At 36.2% G+C, this 15,536-nt stretch overlaps 1 protein-coding gene and 1 long non-coding RNA gene across 5 annotated transcripts in view; one reads left to right on the plus strand and one right to left on the minus strand.

Moving 5' to 3' along the window:
* The window catches only part of LOC309877855, a 637,773-nt gene that overhangs the window by 167,685 nt on the left and 454,552 nt on the right, over window positions 1-15,536 (minus strand). The window lies entirely within an intron of this gene.
* Window positions 1-15,536, plus strand: part of USP25 (ubiquitin specific peptidase 25) — a 93,433-nt gene that overhangs the window by 57,039 nt on the left and 20,858 nt on the right. For all 4 annotated transcript variants that reach the window (XM_082772232.1, XM_082772233.1, XM_082772234.1 and 1 more), the window contains 10 exons: window positions 858-995; window positions 1,894-1,970; window positions 2,697-2,770; window positions 4,248-4,396; window positions 6,894-7,021; window positions 7,833-7,928; window positions 8,267-8,428; window positions 10,131-10,339; window positions 11,051-11,121; window positions 15,181-15,409. In XM_082772232.1, coding sequence (XP_082628358.1) covers window positions 858-995; window positions 1,894-1,970; window positions 2,697-2,770; window positions 4,248-4,396; window positions 6,894-7,021; window positions 7,833-7,928; window positions 8,267-8,428; window positions 10,131-10,339; window positions 11,051-11,121; window positions 15,181-15,409 — 1,333 coding nt within the window. The remainder of the gene's footprint in view (window positions 1-857; window positions 996-1,893; window positions 1,971-2,696; window positions 2,771-4,247; window positions 4,397-6,893; window positions 7,022-7,832; window positions 7,929-8,266; window positions 8,429-10,130; window positions 10,340-11,050; window positions 11,122-15,180; window positions 15,410-15,536) is intronic.

Below are 15,536 nucleotides of genomic sequence, written 5' to 3' on the forward strand. Positions count from 1 at the left end.
TGTGGTAAGTGTAGGGATAAGTCATACCTGATAATGAGATGCAGTGATTATATGGAAAAATATTTTTCTTATAAAACTAAAATTCCATGGATTATCCTGTAGGGAAAAGGTATCTCTTTTCTTTTTTCCTTTTCATTCTCCAGTATGGTTGTAAGCTATGTATATCAGCTGAAATTTGTTTAGTGGCTCCCAAATAAGATTCATGGTAAGACATACAAAACTGGGGTCACACGCCTAATAGAAATGAGCATGGAGAAGTTGGCTTGTGGCGCTGGGTGTGTAATATTTAGTAGTAAGTCTTGGGATTAACTGTTTTGTCTTAAGCTCAGCTCAGCTTTTCCACATGTCCATTCAGCCTTATTTTGAGCCAAACAGCCTTGTCTAGTTGTGGTTTCATGGAGGTTTCAGTTCTTGAAGTGTAGTTTTCTTTCCAGAGAAGGTTATTGTGTAAATAGGGCGTTATCTGTAATCAGTGGGAGGTTCCCTCTGAACATCAGGAAGCACTTCATTGTGCAGCTGACCAGACACTGGTGCAGGCTGCCCAGAGAGGTTGTGGAGTCACCCTTCCTGAAGAGCTTCTTTGAAGCTCCCTGGCATGGTCCTGAGCAACCGGCTCTGGGTGTCCCTGCTTAAGCCTGGACAGGATGGCCACCATCTTTTCCAACCTCAACTAGCCTATGGTTCTGGGATAAAACTAAAAAGTAAAAGCCAGGTAACACAATCTTGGTAGTAATGCGTGTAAGTTTAAGTATTAGTATGACAACTGGTGGAATATTTGTTTAGCTCATTCAGTAACACTTTTTAAAACTATGTTTTTGTTGCTGCTTTGTTAAATATTTTTAATTCTTCAAATACAGGAACATAGGAATCTGCCTTTCATGCGTGAACTGAGGTACCTGTTTGCACTTCTAGTTGGTTCAAAGAGAAAATATGTCGACCCATCTAGAGCAGTTGAGATTCTTAAAGATGCTTTTAAATCAAATGATTCCCAACAGGTAATTTTTGTGCAATTTTATTCAAGATTATGCATGCTCTCATATGGTCATCTAGCAATAGGGAATACTTAAAATGGACAATCAAAAAGCCAAAATGTCCACAGGTGCTAAAAAGAGAATTCTAATTATTAGTCTTTTTGAACATTTTTTTCTAATATTGTGACCTTCAGTAACCTTTATTTAAATAAAAATAAAAAACAAATTTAATAAATAATCTCTGGCATCATGACTACCAGATGCAGTACACTTTCTTACTTTCTTATTATATTAGAAACCTCAAAGTAAAGTACCTAACACCCTTTTTGAAACCTTCTTAGTAGTCCCACTTTTTTGCTTTTAGGGCTTAGTTTAAAGTCTAAGTTTGTGTTTTTTGAAAGAGTTTAATTTTTCTGATCTTACACATCCAAGGCTGTGTAAGCCAAGTATACTATTTGTCTAGATATTGGTTTTGTGGGCCATAATATCCATATTCAAGTATCTTGCCTAAATCACTGCATCTGTATTTTGCTTTTCTGAGAAACTCTTTGTTTCTTCATAAGATTTATTTTTCGCTCATGAGGTTATATGGTTAAGGTATTTAGCTGCAGCAACATGCTGAATTTAGTGCTTGGTGAAAGTAATATTAGTCACCACTTGTTAGATACCAAAGGGTTTGAACAATGGGATTCATGAGATGCCTTTGAACTGCCATGGTATGAAAGCTGAGCCCAAGTAATGAGAATCACAGGACTGTGAAAGCTACCCGTAAAAAAACAAAACCATGGCATAGTCTTAGGCATAGTGTGACTCTGGAGTTCTTGTAAGAGGATGTGCTTCTATGCTGATCATGTAAAGTGGTACTTCATTGTATTCTGTAGTATATGTGAATGTTTACTGACCGTTTAATATTTTCCAACAGCAAGATGTTAGTGAATTTACACACAAATTATTAGATTGGTTAGAAGATGCCTTCCAAATTAAAGCTGAAGAAGAGAGGTAAGATTGTTCTACTACTCTCTAAATTGAACATTTCAATAAGGAAAAGGCAACCCAACCAAATGAAAATCCGTCTCTAACTGTATGGCTGAAAAAGATCCAACTCTATAGCTTATATCAGTTAAAATGTAATTTTCCATACATGCTGATACTTTAAATTTACCATTAATTTCCTTTTTCACCTACTTCTTTTATGTTAGAAATCTTAATGAATGAATTCCAAAATTTCTGAACAGTAGAGATATATATTGTCAGTAATGTTAGCTTGTTTCTCACTTGAGTGTAGTTTTACTTTTCAGTACTATAGTGTAAATTCTTCAAAACCTTGCTCCTGTTTCCCTTTTCAGAAGATAATGTTCATAGTTTGTGTACGTGAACATCTGTAAACTGTCTTTTGAATATGCAATTGTTTCTAGAGTGTTGGAAGAAACTTTTTTTTTTTTTTTTTTTTACAAGGGCTATGTGCTATTTAACCACTCACAAAATGAATTTGATTTACATATATTTTCTTGAAATGAAGCACTTCTGAAACTTAATTTTCAGATTGTACTTATTATTGCAAATATGTGAATTGTTATTGCCTTTAGTGGAAAGAACAAAACATAATGAACTGTAACTAAGTAAAATAGGTGGCATTTCCATAATGAATTCAAAATATTCTACTCTTATTTTTGTAAAAAGATTTGCGGCTTTGTGGGATCTTGCGCTAACACACTCTGTTTTCAGGGATGGAGAGAAACCAAAGAACCCAATGGTGGAGTTGTTTTATGGACGATTTCTAGCAGTTGGTGTACTTGAAGGTATGCACCTGAATTTGCTCGGACTTCTCTGCTGGTGCCTGTTGAGTGCTTATCTAAGTACCTAGGTAAATGATGCATTTATATGATTTTAGCTGTCTGCAGAAATACACTTGGAGAATACACCTGCAGTGTGTGTCAAAAGGTTATCCTGAACGTGAATGTAGTGAACTTCAGCAGTCCAGGAAGACTGTTTTGATACCTTTCAGGAGTTGAGTGTATGTCCTGAAGCACAGAAGTTAAGGGGAGATGCTGAGCAAAAATGGTTGCAAGAACTGATTATCATGGCATTTTTGCCCTGCTAAAGGTGTACAGAAGTCAAACGACTACATTTCCTACAGCTAGTCTCTGACACTCTGCTTCACTTAATAAAATTTTGAATTTCAATTACTGCATTTTCTTCTGTACAGTTTCTGGTACAGATAACTCACCTTCTTAAAAGTATTGTTCCTTGAAAACAAGGAAACATCAGAAGCCTGGTCAAGGTCAATGTCACAGAGTGTGCTGAGGAGTCAGAGAGTGTAGAATGAGCTTCTCTTTGTTATCTACATTTAATTTGCAGATTTGCATTATTGTCAATTTCCAGGAGGCCGTCAGCTGTGAAAGCATTTTAATGTTGCTTATTCAGTCCCCATCCCAAGAGCAAATGTTTCTTGAGATGTGTTTGAATGAAGCAGCTATAATGTTTAAAGTGTTTTCCAGGTTGTTTCTTGGCCTGGAATACTGTAGCTAATGCTGCTTTGCTGTCAGACTTCAAAAATGTTCTCCAGATTACTTGCTACTAGCTAGTATTCTCACTCTTCTGCATTTGAGTACTTTAGTCCCTCACATTCTCATCTCAACAGAGGAGATATAAAAAACAAACCAAGGAAAAGAAACTGGCTGATGCAAGAAGACTAAATTTATTTCATCCTAAAGTCAGTAACAAATTTAAATTGAAATCACTCGCCACCCATATTTCTTCTCATGTTTAAACATACATCTTTATGCACTATTACCAAATTACGATCTTGTTTTCAGGACAGAAATCATGAATGTGCTCTTGTGGCTTATTTTTGCAAAATGTATAAAGGGCAGCTTCATACCAGCAGTTCCACAGAGTGATGATACGGTACAGGGTTGTACTACTCAGCTGCTATTTGCAAGTGGAGGACTTTGACTTCACATCACAGTTTTACACACATAAAACATTGTGAGTTTTTTTTTTTTGGTTTTTTTTTTTGATATAACAGATAAGTGCAGAAACAAGGCAAAAATTGTTTAAGAAGAAAAACAGTCATTTTCAGTGTTATGTTGAAGCGACTTTTGAAGTATCTTAAAGATATATAAGTGAGTTGCTCAATAAGAAAATGTGAGCATTGTTCAGTAGACTAGGCCAGGTGACCTAGAATTGTTTGTTTGGTGGTTATTGTTCTTTTGTTTTGTTTTACAGTTTTAGGAATGATCACTTAATCTTTAATGTTTAATTTCTTATGTGAAGGTAAAAAATTTGAAAACACAGAAATGTTTGGCCAGTATCCACTCCAGGTTAATGGCTTTAAAGATCTGCATGAGTGCCTAGAAGCTGCAATGATTGAAGGGGAAATTGAATCTCTCCATTCAGAAAACTCTGCCAAGTCTGGTCAAGAGGTGAGTTGAATGCTTCTGTGGGCTTCTCTCAAAATGTTACTGTCATGCTGTTTATTTTTCATTTTTTGTTGTTGTTGTTTTTGTCTTTTTTTTTTTTTTTTTGTGTGTGTGTCTTGTGACCCACTGTTTATTGCCCTGCATGTTCTGATGTCTGGCATTATAGGTTCATTAATTTTGGGGCTTGTATCTCTTCTAGATTATTGAGAGAATCATCTTTTGGTATTACATCACTGGTTTCAACCTGTTGCTGGTATTTGATCTCCAGAGAGGTCATATTTCTCCTTTTCTTTTCTTTTCTTTTCTTTTCTTTTCTTTTCTTTTCTTTTCTTTTCTTTTCTTTTCTTTTCTTTTCTTTTCTTTTCTTTTCTTTTCTTTTCTTTTCTTTTCTTTTCTTTTCTTTTCTTTTCTTTTCTTTTCTTTTCTTTTATACCTTTAATGGTTAAAAAAGGTTCTATAGTGGATGAAAGGATAGTCACGTGCTGTTCTAGTGTTAAACTTTGAGCTCTGTGAAGGTGTCTGGGTTTTAATCAGTTTAGCTTCTTAGCATGTGAAAACATAGTCATGTTGACAGCAGTGGCAAAATGAGAAAGTTAACATTAAAACCTAAAGTAGAAAGCATTACTTTATTACTACCAGAGCCAAGTAAATTGATTATATTTCCCTGGACTTAAATAATTAATTTGTAGTGGCTGCAGCTATTACTAGTGCTTAAAAATTAATGCCTCGAAGTTAGAAGATTTGGAATTACTGAAGGAAGCTGAATTTCTTGTCTCTGCTGAATAAAGTCTTCAAGTGGCATTCATCTGAGGTGATAGATGTCTAACTTGATATGGTAGTCTTGTGTATTGAGAGATCCATTTTATCCTGAAAGTAAGATTCTTTCTTGTTTCCACCATTCTTTTTAATGGGATGTTTAGTTCGTTGTTCACTATGTTTATAAAAATAGTGCATAAAAACCTCAGCCATGCAATAGGGTGTTGGCACGTGAGTTAACATTCAAACAGGTAAAAAGAAACATTCCCTATCCCAAGGAACTTAAAACCAAACTCAGGAAAAGATGGAGGTCAGTGTACACACTTGGGCTTAGAAGTAAGAAGAAAGTAAGATAACAGTTGTCAGCACTATGGTTGATGAACTTCAGCATGTTAGGAGTTTACTCATTGTTAAGTGGTTTGGGGTCAGTAGAAAGGTTTTAGGGAAGGATTGTGATTTGGGTTTGCTGATTTTAGCACTGAAATGTACTGCTGTGTGAAGGAGCTGCACAACATAAGTTATAACTGGCTCCTTTAAAACTGAGGTGGTACTTGGTGAAGGCTAACACAGACAAGACCAGGGAAGGCAGCTCATTTTGTGTGGAGGATGAGGAGGTACTTTGAAGGCAGCGAACTAGGAAAATTCATCAACAGCCTGGGTAGCTGTTAGAGTGACAAGACTGTTTGCTAAAGCTTGGCGAGGGGAGAAGAGAGGAAATACAGCACTGAGTTGTGAAATAGTAAATAGTCAAGAAACTAGACCAGAATTTTAGCCATGAGCAAAGGAAGAAAAGTCTGTCTTGGAGGTATTACGTGAAAAGAATATTCAAGATGTTTTGCTGGGTAGAGAGCTTGAATTGAGCCCTGAGTCAAATACATTGGACATTGGCATCAAAATTGTCTGACAGCCATGTCTACAGTAATCAGGAGAAGCTCACCTTGATGCTTAGACTTCCAAAATATATTAGATATCTATAAATGCATAGACTACATTTTTTTATTTTGGGGAGTGGAGATAAAAAAATAATTCTAATTCAGGAGATGGAATTAAATTTGTCTTGTAGTTGGGTTTACTGAGAAGCAAAGTATAAAAAGAGACTAAGGATAGAGCATCGATGAATATCCAAAGAAAGCTGGGATAAGGTGATAATACCAGGTTCATCCATGGACAGGTTAGCAGTGATTATGAGAGAGAAAAAACTTCAAGAGGCAGTTTTTATATGAAGGAGATTTCAAGAAAAAAAGTTTTTAGTTTTACAGTGCTGAGAGCACTTACTGATGTGTAAGGAGGTCATTAGAAACTTCGAGTGTTACCAGGTGAATGAAAGGGTCAGAAACGAGTCTGAGGGAACTAGAAGGAAGATCACTTCATAAAGTATAAACAAGCCTTTCTCTGGCCTTTAGAGAGTTATAGAATAGTAGAACAGTTGGCAAGGCAGAGAGGTTCAAGAGTAGATTGCTTTTAGTACAAGCGAGATAAATGTGAAAGGAATGCCTTTCTGCCTGCTCTGCTTTAATGCAGTTAGCAGTAGGTGAGTTGAAATGCTCTGATGTGCACAGGTGACAAATGATCTCTGTTTTCAGTGAAGCTGAAAGACAGAAGCTTTAGAAAGCTTATGCTGATACACTCTCTAAAAGCAATTTCTACCACAGCTATGTCAGTGTGCAAGTATTGTACCATTATTACTGAAGTTCTGTTGCTGAAAGACATTTATTGTGGGTTTTTCTGTTTTTGCTTTGTTCAGCACTGGTTCACTGAGCTTCCTCCTGTCTTAACTTTTGAGTTATCAAGATTTGAATTTAATCAGGCTTTGGGGAGACCAGAGAAGATACACAACAAATTAGAATTTCCTCCAATTTTATACCTGGACAGGTACAGTATATTATCTGCAAAGTCTTAGTATAAATGTAAATTTAACGTCTTGAGTTTGGTGAAGTTGCTAGTGCATCTCATAGTCAGGTAAATCACAGTAAATTTCTATTCTGTCTGAAAAAGTTGTAATTTCATGGGTTTCAGTGACTGCTTCAGAAAATATACAGAGATAACAACTTACGACATACTGCTACATCATGCCAAAACCCACTTACACTTCAGTTTTTAACTTATTACTAGGTAGTTATATACACAGGCAAAATACTCAGTAAAATGTCACTGTCTTGCAGTGTTTATTGGTCAGCTCAGGAAAGAGGGTGAGAAAAGTCAGATATTTCATGGTGTTCCAGGTAGACTGCATGGTTTGAAGATACTCAGAATGTAAGGACCTGCAGCATCAGTGCATGATGTCTGTATGTAGAGGTGAACTATCATCATGGCTTTCTAGATACTAAATGTTATTTGTGAGCCTAAGCAATGAAGCAAGATTATTGCTACCTGGCTGCTTCTAAAACCACTTCAGAAGCTTTCCAAATACTTGTTTGTATACATTTATAGGATGCATCCATGGTATGTATGAATAGAGCTTTTGACACTGGGGATAAAGCATTACTGAAAGTTGGGGCACGGGGATGGGCATAATTAATTTACTTCTCAGGTCTTGATATGTTGTAGATAAAACAAGTTTTGGAGCATGAATTTTTTTCTTTGTTTTTTTTTGATTTTAGCACTAAGTGTCATTGCTGATGAATACAGACCTTGTTTTCAGTGTTCTAATTATATGGGCTGATGTAACTTTCATGTTTTACAGGTATATGCACAAAAACAGAGAAATAACAAGAATTAAACGGGATGAAATCAAGAGACTCAAAGAGTATCTCACGGTTTTACAACAGAGATTAGAACGGTACTATAGATAATTGTTCCCAGTGTAAATGGAAATAATGTTATGGGCTATGTAGAACAGAATAACTCCTTTCAACTCTACATTTTGTGTAGTTGTTTGCTCTCAATTTCACTGCTGTATCTCTCTTCTTTTACCGTTTCCTTTGGAAACTGTTTAAGCATGATAGTTGTGGTTTATGAAACTTGCTAGGAAAGGCTTGCTTTATTTGTAGTCAACCAGAAAAAATCCGTTTTGTTTGTCTGATTTTTATTTTTTTATTATTATTATTTTGTGTTTTTTTTTTTTTTTTTTTTTTGGTATATGTGAGTGATGGCATTAATACATTTTATGGTTAACAGATATTTAAGCTATGGTTCTGGTCCTAAACGATTCCCCTTGGTAGATGTCCTGCAGTATGCCTTGGAGTTTGCCTCCAGCAAACCGGTGTGCACATCTCCAGTGGATGACCTGGGTGCTAGTGCCCCCTCCAGTGGGACGCTGCCTGCCCAGACCTCACCCAGGTAAGGGCTGCTTCCCAACTCTCCTCCCAGGGTGAGACACAAGTGACCTGTTCAGGGTAAATCCAACAGCTGAGAGAGAGGGGAAGAAATCTGTTTCATTCATTGGATTGATACAACCAGGCATCTCCTAAGGCTTATAGTGTAAGATTTCTGCTCTCTTTCTAGAAGTATTTTTCGTCACGACAGACTTAAAAATAAATTAAGACAAAAAGTTAATAATCTGGTATTCTCCAATGTGCCTATAAGAACTTCTTTAGGTGGAGAACTACCATTTTCAAATGAAGCACAAGAACTATAGTGCTTGATGGTCCTGAACATCAAAACTTGTGTAGTTTTTTAAACAGCAGGTCGTTGTCCTTTGCTTACTTGAAAGGACATCTACATTTCCAAATAAACACAATATCTGATGAGGTTACTGGTTCCCAGGTGGCTTATATGGTTTTAAGAATCTGAATTTGGGCAGCACATATGTGCTGCAGAGTTTTCAGGTTTCTGGTGTAGATTTCTTTTAATTTTTGCTTGAGAGTTAAACTCTTTCTTCTATTTTGCTCTGCTTACATTCCTGATTGAGATAGTCAGGAACCTAACGGCCCAACTTTAAATTCAGAGTAGCCAAAGCATTAGGGAGATAAATGTCTAAGAAAGATCTTTTTCTCACTATTGAAGCTAGTAACTATTAGTATTAGTTAATAAAGTAGAGTACAAGTTAGGATAGGTCTTGACTAGGTGAACATTAACAATTTATAACAGAACTTTTTATATTGCATTCAGGAAGCTGGGCTCTGGTTCAGTCAAAATACTTATATTTTATACTTTGATGAAGTAAATGAGTCTAAGAAGCTTTTAAAAGATTTCAAATGTATTACGGATAGAATGCCAATATATATCTATTGATGACTGATAAGAAAAGCTTTTAAGTTGCCATTGACTGCATGACATACAATATCAGAAGTTCTATACTTTGTTCAGATTCCTATATAGAAAGTTTATTCTGTAAAAATTCAAGTCTTACAACTTTTGTCAACCTCTAAAAGTGTGAACACATGTTTTGAGGAGTGACACTAAGCTCTTAATATTCTGACAATGTTCTGAACTATAGAACAGTTCCTCAGGTTCCTCAGGCTGTATCGTGGTGCCATACCCAAAGTAAATAAACAGTGCCTTGCTAAGAAGGTCTGCAGATTCGTGTTACACGTTGGATTACATGTATGCCATCTTGTTGATAGGAGGAGAAAAACATGTAACAGATTTTCATTTTTAATATTCTGCCCGTCATAGAATTTTTGTAAGTTGGCCGCTTTAGTGTTTGAATCACAAGACTTGCTTGGAACAAGTTTAGTGCTAAATTCACAGCCAGCCAAAAATATTAGAGTCTCTTGTATTATTTTTATTGTGTGACATTATCTGAAGGTGTTGAATAGCATTTCAAGTAAAGTAAGTTGTGACTTGACCGATCCAATTCCTTTATTTGTGATAATAGTAACCAAAGTTGTTATTGTGCTAATGTGGTATACCACAAAGTTTTCAGGATTTACGTAGTAATTTTCATATTGATATTTTAGGTACTTCTCTTGGATTGCTCTGTAGGAAATTACCATTTTTTTTTTTTGTATTCAGATTAAAAGCTTGTTTTTATAGTGCAGCGTTTAGTATGTGTATGTGATGATTCAATTTTGGTATTTCGTGTTTTGAATGAATGCAGCACAATAGATCAGCAGGGGCCTTCCTCTTCAGATGTTCCAAGCACATCTCCTGTACAAAGATCAGTAATACATAAACCATTCACACAATCACGAATTCCTCCTGATCTGCCAATGCATCCAGCACCAAGGCACATCACTGAGGAAGAGCTTTCCGTCCTAGAAGGCTGTCTACATCGCTGGAGGACTGAAGTAGAAAACGATACTAGAGGTATTGCCACAAACTGGAGAACGTAGCCACATTTGGAAAGGACTTCTGGACATGGGAAGGGGGGGGAGGGAAGTAGCCTTAATGTGCATGTGTGTGTTGAATTGTTTTTTGTACTTCTGAACTTACCTCTAGCATATAAGAAAGTCAGTTATACATCTTAGTAGACTTGGAGGTATATTGACTGAAGATGCAAACAGTGCATTGAGTTTGTTTAGCGCAGCTTTTTCAACAAAGGTTTCTGCATGCAAGGTATTGGGGGAGAGTAGAGCAAAATGGACGTGGGATCCATGCCGAAGGACCATCTGCAAATGCATTTTAGATGTCAGTGTGATAGTGGGCTAGGCCTAGACTTGGTGATCTGCAGAGGTGTTTAGGGTAGAGTGGCCCCTTCAGTGAGGGAGAATTCAGTGAATTTCTGAGCAAAGACTTTCTGGACTGGGTAGACCTTTTAGTCCATTCTGATGCCCTGAGGAAAACCATGTAAGTAGTTGTTCCAGCATCGGTGGGATTGGTTGAGTTTTAGGAAATGAGCAACAGTGGATCACAAATCATTATCTGCTTTCTCATCTGAAATTCATCATTGGGTCTATAGGTAGGTAAACAGATGCATCAATTGTGGAATGTACAGAGCCTTTAATGAGAAAAAATAAAGATATATTCCTGCACATTTATACAGTGTCACAGAAGAGGTTTTTTATTTTTTTCTTTTAGATTTACAAGAAAGTATATCTAGAATACATCGGACAATTGAATTGATGTACTCTGACAAAACAATGGTCCAAGTAAGTACAATTTCTGCATCAATAATAGATGTTTTTGTCACTTCTATTAAAATTCTTAGATGCTTGAAAAAGAGCGCAAGTATACAACTATTATATACAGTGGATTTAGAAATTTCATTGGAAAATCACTGTAGGTTTTGCAAGTCTTTTAATTATGCACAGTCAGATGAAAGACAATTATAATATTTTACAGGTGATGCGAGACAGATACAACATGCAACATGCTTAAGTTTAAGCAACTTCGTGATGAAAAGTCAAAATAATTTCCATCTCTGATCAGCTCTTTTGAATTCAGAACTAAAGTTTTAATCCGACTATAAAATTTTCTCACCCCCCAATTTGACCTTGTTACTTGGGAGTTTAATGCCTTTAAGAATGACAATGCATTAGGCACAAGAAACTATTATTTTTATATACCTTATACTCGATGTTTATTTGCCATTGTACATGTAAGTTGCAGCCTACATACTAAGACTTGGGAACTCAAGGCTCCTGGTTTTAATTAATAGCTAGTAATGCCAGTAGGACTCTCTGTGTGGGACTTTTTTATTATTTTTGTTTTTTAAATGTCTCTAATGTTCATCACAACCTTGACTTTTGGGCTAATGTGCATTTTGGGGAGATTCACATGCTCTGTAATCTGAAAGCAGTTTTAGAATGCTTTGTTCTGGAGTTACGGCTCCTGCTGTATTTCTGATGTTCACAAGCTCATGTATGCTTACTGAGACAGGTTTTAAGGTTAAGGCTTACTTCCTCTGTTGCTAACAGAAAGTAACAAGAGTTATTTTCCTTCCAAGTAAGATCTTTTCAGCTTAGTTTTCCTTGAGTTACTGTTTCACTTTGTACGTGGCTTGTAATAGTTCGTGGCAGCTGAACTCTGATGTTCAGAGTTTCAGGCAGACTGGCCTAGATGGCATTCTTTAAGCTTGCTGCTGGCAGGCTTTTTTTCATCAATGCTTGTTGTAACAGGAAGGCTACAGGCTACATCATCTAGCACTAAAATGAAGTAATTTATTGTTTTCACATTCAAATAGCTAGCCTTTGTTGGCTCATGTGTTTCTATCTATCTATATCTGACTAAGGTAATAGTCAGCAATCATTACACTGGAAAAAGGAGATTACTTAGTAAAGCACTTTTTCTTAGTACAGATTTGTACAATATAGATTAGATTTTTGTTTTGTTTTGAAAGAGAAAATAACAGAAATGGAGGAAGATAAGGATAGTATATAGTGTTGTAGAGGGAATTACTGTGCCATGCCTTAAAGTAGTGATGTCTGTTGTTAAGTTATTCTTAGGGAATTTTTTTTGACAAGGGAGAAAGGATATCTGTAGTTTCCTTAGATGGAATCTAAGGAGGACACAAGGAGAAGATAGGGAACTTCTTAAATAGTTCATAGAAAGACTAGGAAGTATTCTGCAAATATATAAATACTCTCCTTAAAAAGTCTAATTTTATGTGCCCAGATCTTACTGACTCACAGAAGAAAAGCTTTTAGTTCCTGCAATTGTATCATTTAGAGGAAAAGATCAATACTGTGAATCTGTTCCCAGAGAATGGGGCAATACTAAGCTATCCAGTTGGTCAGATGCAGAGGTAGGAAGGGGAAAGGAGACAGCTATATGCGCCCGCGTCTTCCCTGTTGTGCCAAAGTACCCACACAGACAAAAACAGTTCAGCAGCAGAAGGGCAACTTTCACTTCGTCTGTTAATTCACACAGATTCAGAAGTTAAATGATCCCTTCTTATGATATACATGTATATTCCTGAAATTTGTATTTTTCTTTGTCCTCCTGAATGAAGAGATTCCATCAAATGCTTATTTATATTTCCTCTTTTTTTTTTCTTCCTTCCATGAACCTATATTAGGTTACTGTGCATTTCATGAAGAAGGAACATTAACTTCTGTTTTTCAAGTCTGTAATGTGGAAGCCAGAAGGGGAAAAAACTATGTGTAAGGTAGCTTGTGATGCCGAAGAGGATTGCTGTAGTGACTATTCAGTGCAGTTGTTTAGACTGATAGCTTACACTGATAGCCCTTACACTGTTTTTGATGTTCATACATATAACATGCAAGTTCACTGTTGACCAGATGGGGTAAAGTCATATAGCCAGTGAAGACATAGTAAGTGCAATTTGAAGATGTTGGTTGTCTAAAAATTTGTTGTTTGCAATCCTCCTGGTCTACTTAAAATTCTAAGCTGGCCAGTGCTGCGCACGTGAACGAAACGCTTTATGTCACAGTGAAATACTCTTTGTCATGTTGTTGCCGTTGAAAGGATGCCATTCTGATTTTCATAACTTTTTCTACCAGGTTGTTATTTTGGTTTAGGGGATGTTCTTTTTATTTCATTTTGTTGCTCTGATGCATCTGTTCTGTAACTGCATATGAAGAGCGTGGTGAAGTTCCATTTCTGTTTCATGAGTAGTAAGTGTAAGCTGTGGAGCTTATTGTAGACAATTTATTTTGTCTGTTGCCCTGGACCTTTAATTGTTGTTGATATAATGGCTTATCATAAGAGACGCCTGTAGACACTGAATTTGCCTGTGTCTCAGCCACAGACTCTGGGGGGACATTCCTGGAAACTGCGTGGATGACTCTGACAGCCAGCCCTCCAGAGCTGGAGGAAAGGATAGGGACCTCCAAGCTGACCCAGTTAGCATGGCTTTAAGTAAAAGGATTTAAATTCACCTGGGATTGTACTGTTCTGTTTTTCAGTGAGAAAATTTTGTTGTTGAAGTCTGAAGAGAATTCACTTACCTTTTCTAATCAGGATCTGCATATATTTTTATATATGTATATAAAATATATGCATATGCATGGACTTGCCATCATTTTAAGAAGGCTTTTGTGCTGTTTTGATAGGATGTTAAAAACCCCCAGCACATTCAGATTTAAGGACTTGCTAGGATTTCTTCTGTATACACGTCTTGTGTTTGAAGATTTAGTGCAGTTTGGTATCTGGGATAAGAGTCTGTTTGATTCCAGCTGCTTTGCCGCCAGCCAGCTTTACAGTTCAAGGGAGGCTGCAAAATCTTCAGTACTTGCTTATCATCTGAAAGAGAGCAATCAGGTTAAGAATAACTTGAAGGAGTTTGTCAAGTCATAGTTGCACATATATTTATGGATACTGATTACTGTGGTGTTTAAATCACATTTCAGACAAATATTCACTACAACTTGTTAAGTAGACATTTCATCTACAGTATGGACTGTTATAGCAGTAAAAGATGCTATCATTCAGGTATATCAGGGAAAATCAGTTTTCTGTTGCATGTCCTATTTCAGCAGGTTGAAATAGATAAATCATTAAGATGCTTTTAAAATGTAAGTAAGGATTCTGCTTCTCTCTTCAAATTTAGAACTACTTGTATAGGAGCTAAGTATTCCATTCCTCTTACTTGCCAGTGAACACATGTAACCTGTCATGCTTTCTACATGGTCCTGGAAATTATCTCCTTCTCTTCCAGCCTTCTCTTTGCAATTGTTTTACTGATATAGAAAAACAGTTGTAGTTTTCATACACTGATTAACACTAGAAAAATTTTACCTTTTGGAAAGTGAAGTATTCAAATATGAGATATACCTTTAAATAAAGTCGCTTAAATATTGTGCTTTTTATTTGCTATTGTTAGCTTGAATTTACATATGTCTTAGCAGACTTCAGTATTAGGTTACCAGGTCAGGACTGGAGCACATCATAGATGCTTAAGGCTGACATATTGAGGGGTTTTTGGAGATACAAGAAAAGTAAGAATGTTAAGGAATTAAAAAAAGAGGCTACTTGGCAGTAAAGATAGCAAAGTAGGCATTTGTGCTGGAGGTTCACTAATGCTTTCTAAGATCTCTTGTGACACATTATAGTAACTTAAGTAGTTCAAAGTCATTTTGCTTAGTGGTTTGCTAGTTTTACCTTTTTAGTTTGCCTCTGTGTCATATTTTCATCTTGATTTTTGTTACTTTTAACATAGCAATTATGGCGGGTAGTCAGAACTAAATGCTGACAAGAGGAGTTTGACTTTTTTTTTTACCTTTTTTTTTTTTTCTTTTTTTTTTAAGGTTCCTTATAGATTACATGCTGTGCTAGTTCATGAAGGTCAAGCTAATGCAGGACACTACTGGGCATATATTTATGACCACCATCAGAACAGATGGATGAAGTACAATGACATTTCTGTGACGAAGTCAACTTGGGAAGAGTTGGAACGGGACTCTTTTGGTGGTTACAGGAATGCCAGTGCATACTGTTTAATGTATATAAATGATAAGGAACAATACTTGATACAAGGTAATGTTATGGTTATGTTTGCAGCATGATATAGAATACCTGAGCACATTGATAAAGAAAGATTTTTTTCAGATGGATTTCCAGATTTTTGAAATGGTTTTAAGAATTACTGAAAACTCTGTCAGTC

Source organism: Aythya marila (assembly GCF_965140915.1).
Source record: "Aythya marila genome assembly, chromosome: 1".
In the NCBI taxonomy this organism is placed as follows: Eukaryota; Metazoa; Chordata; class Aves; order Anseriformes; family Anatidae; genus Aythya; species Aythya marila.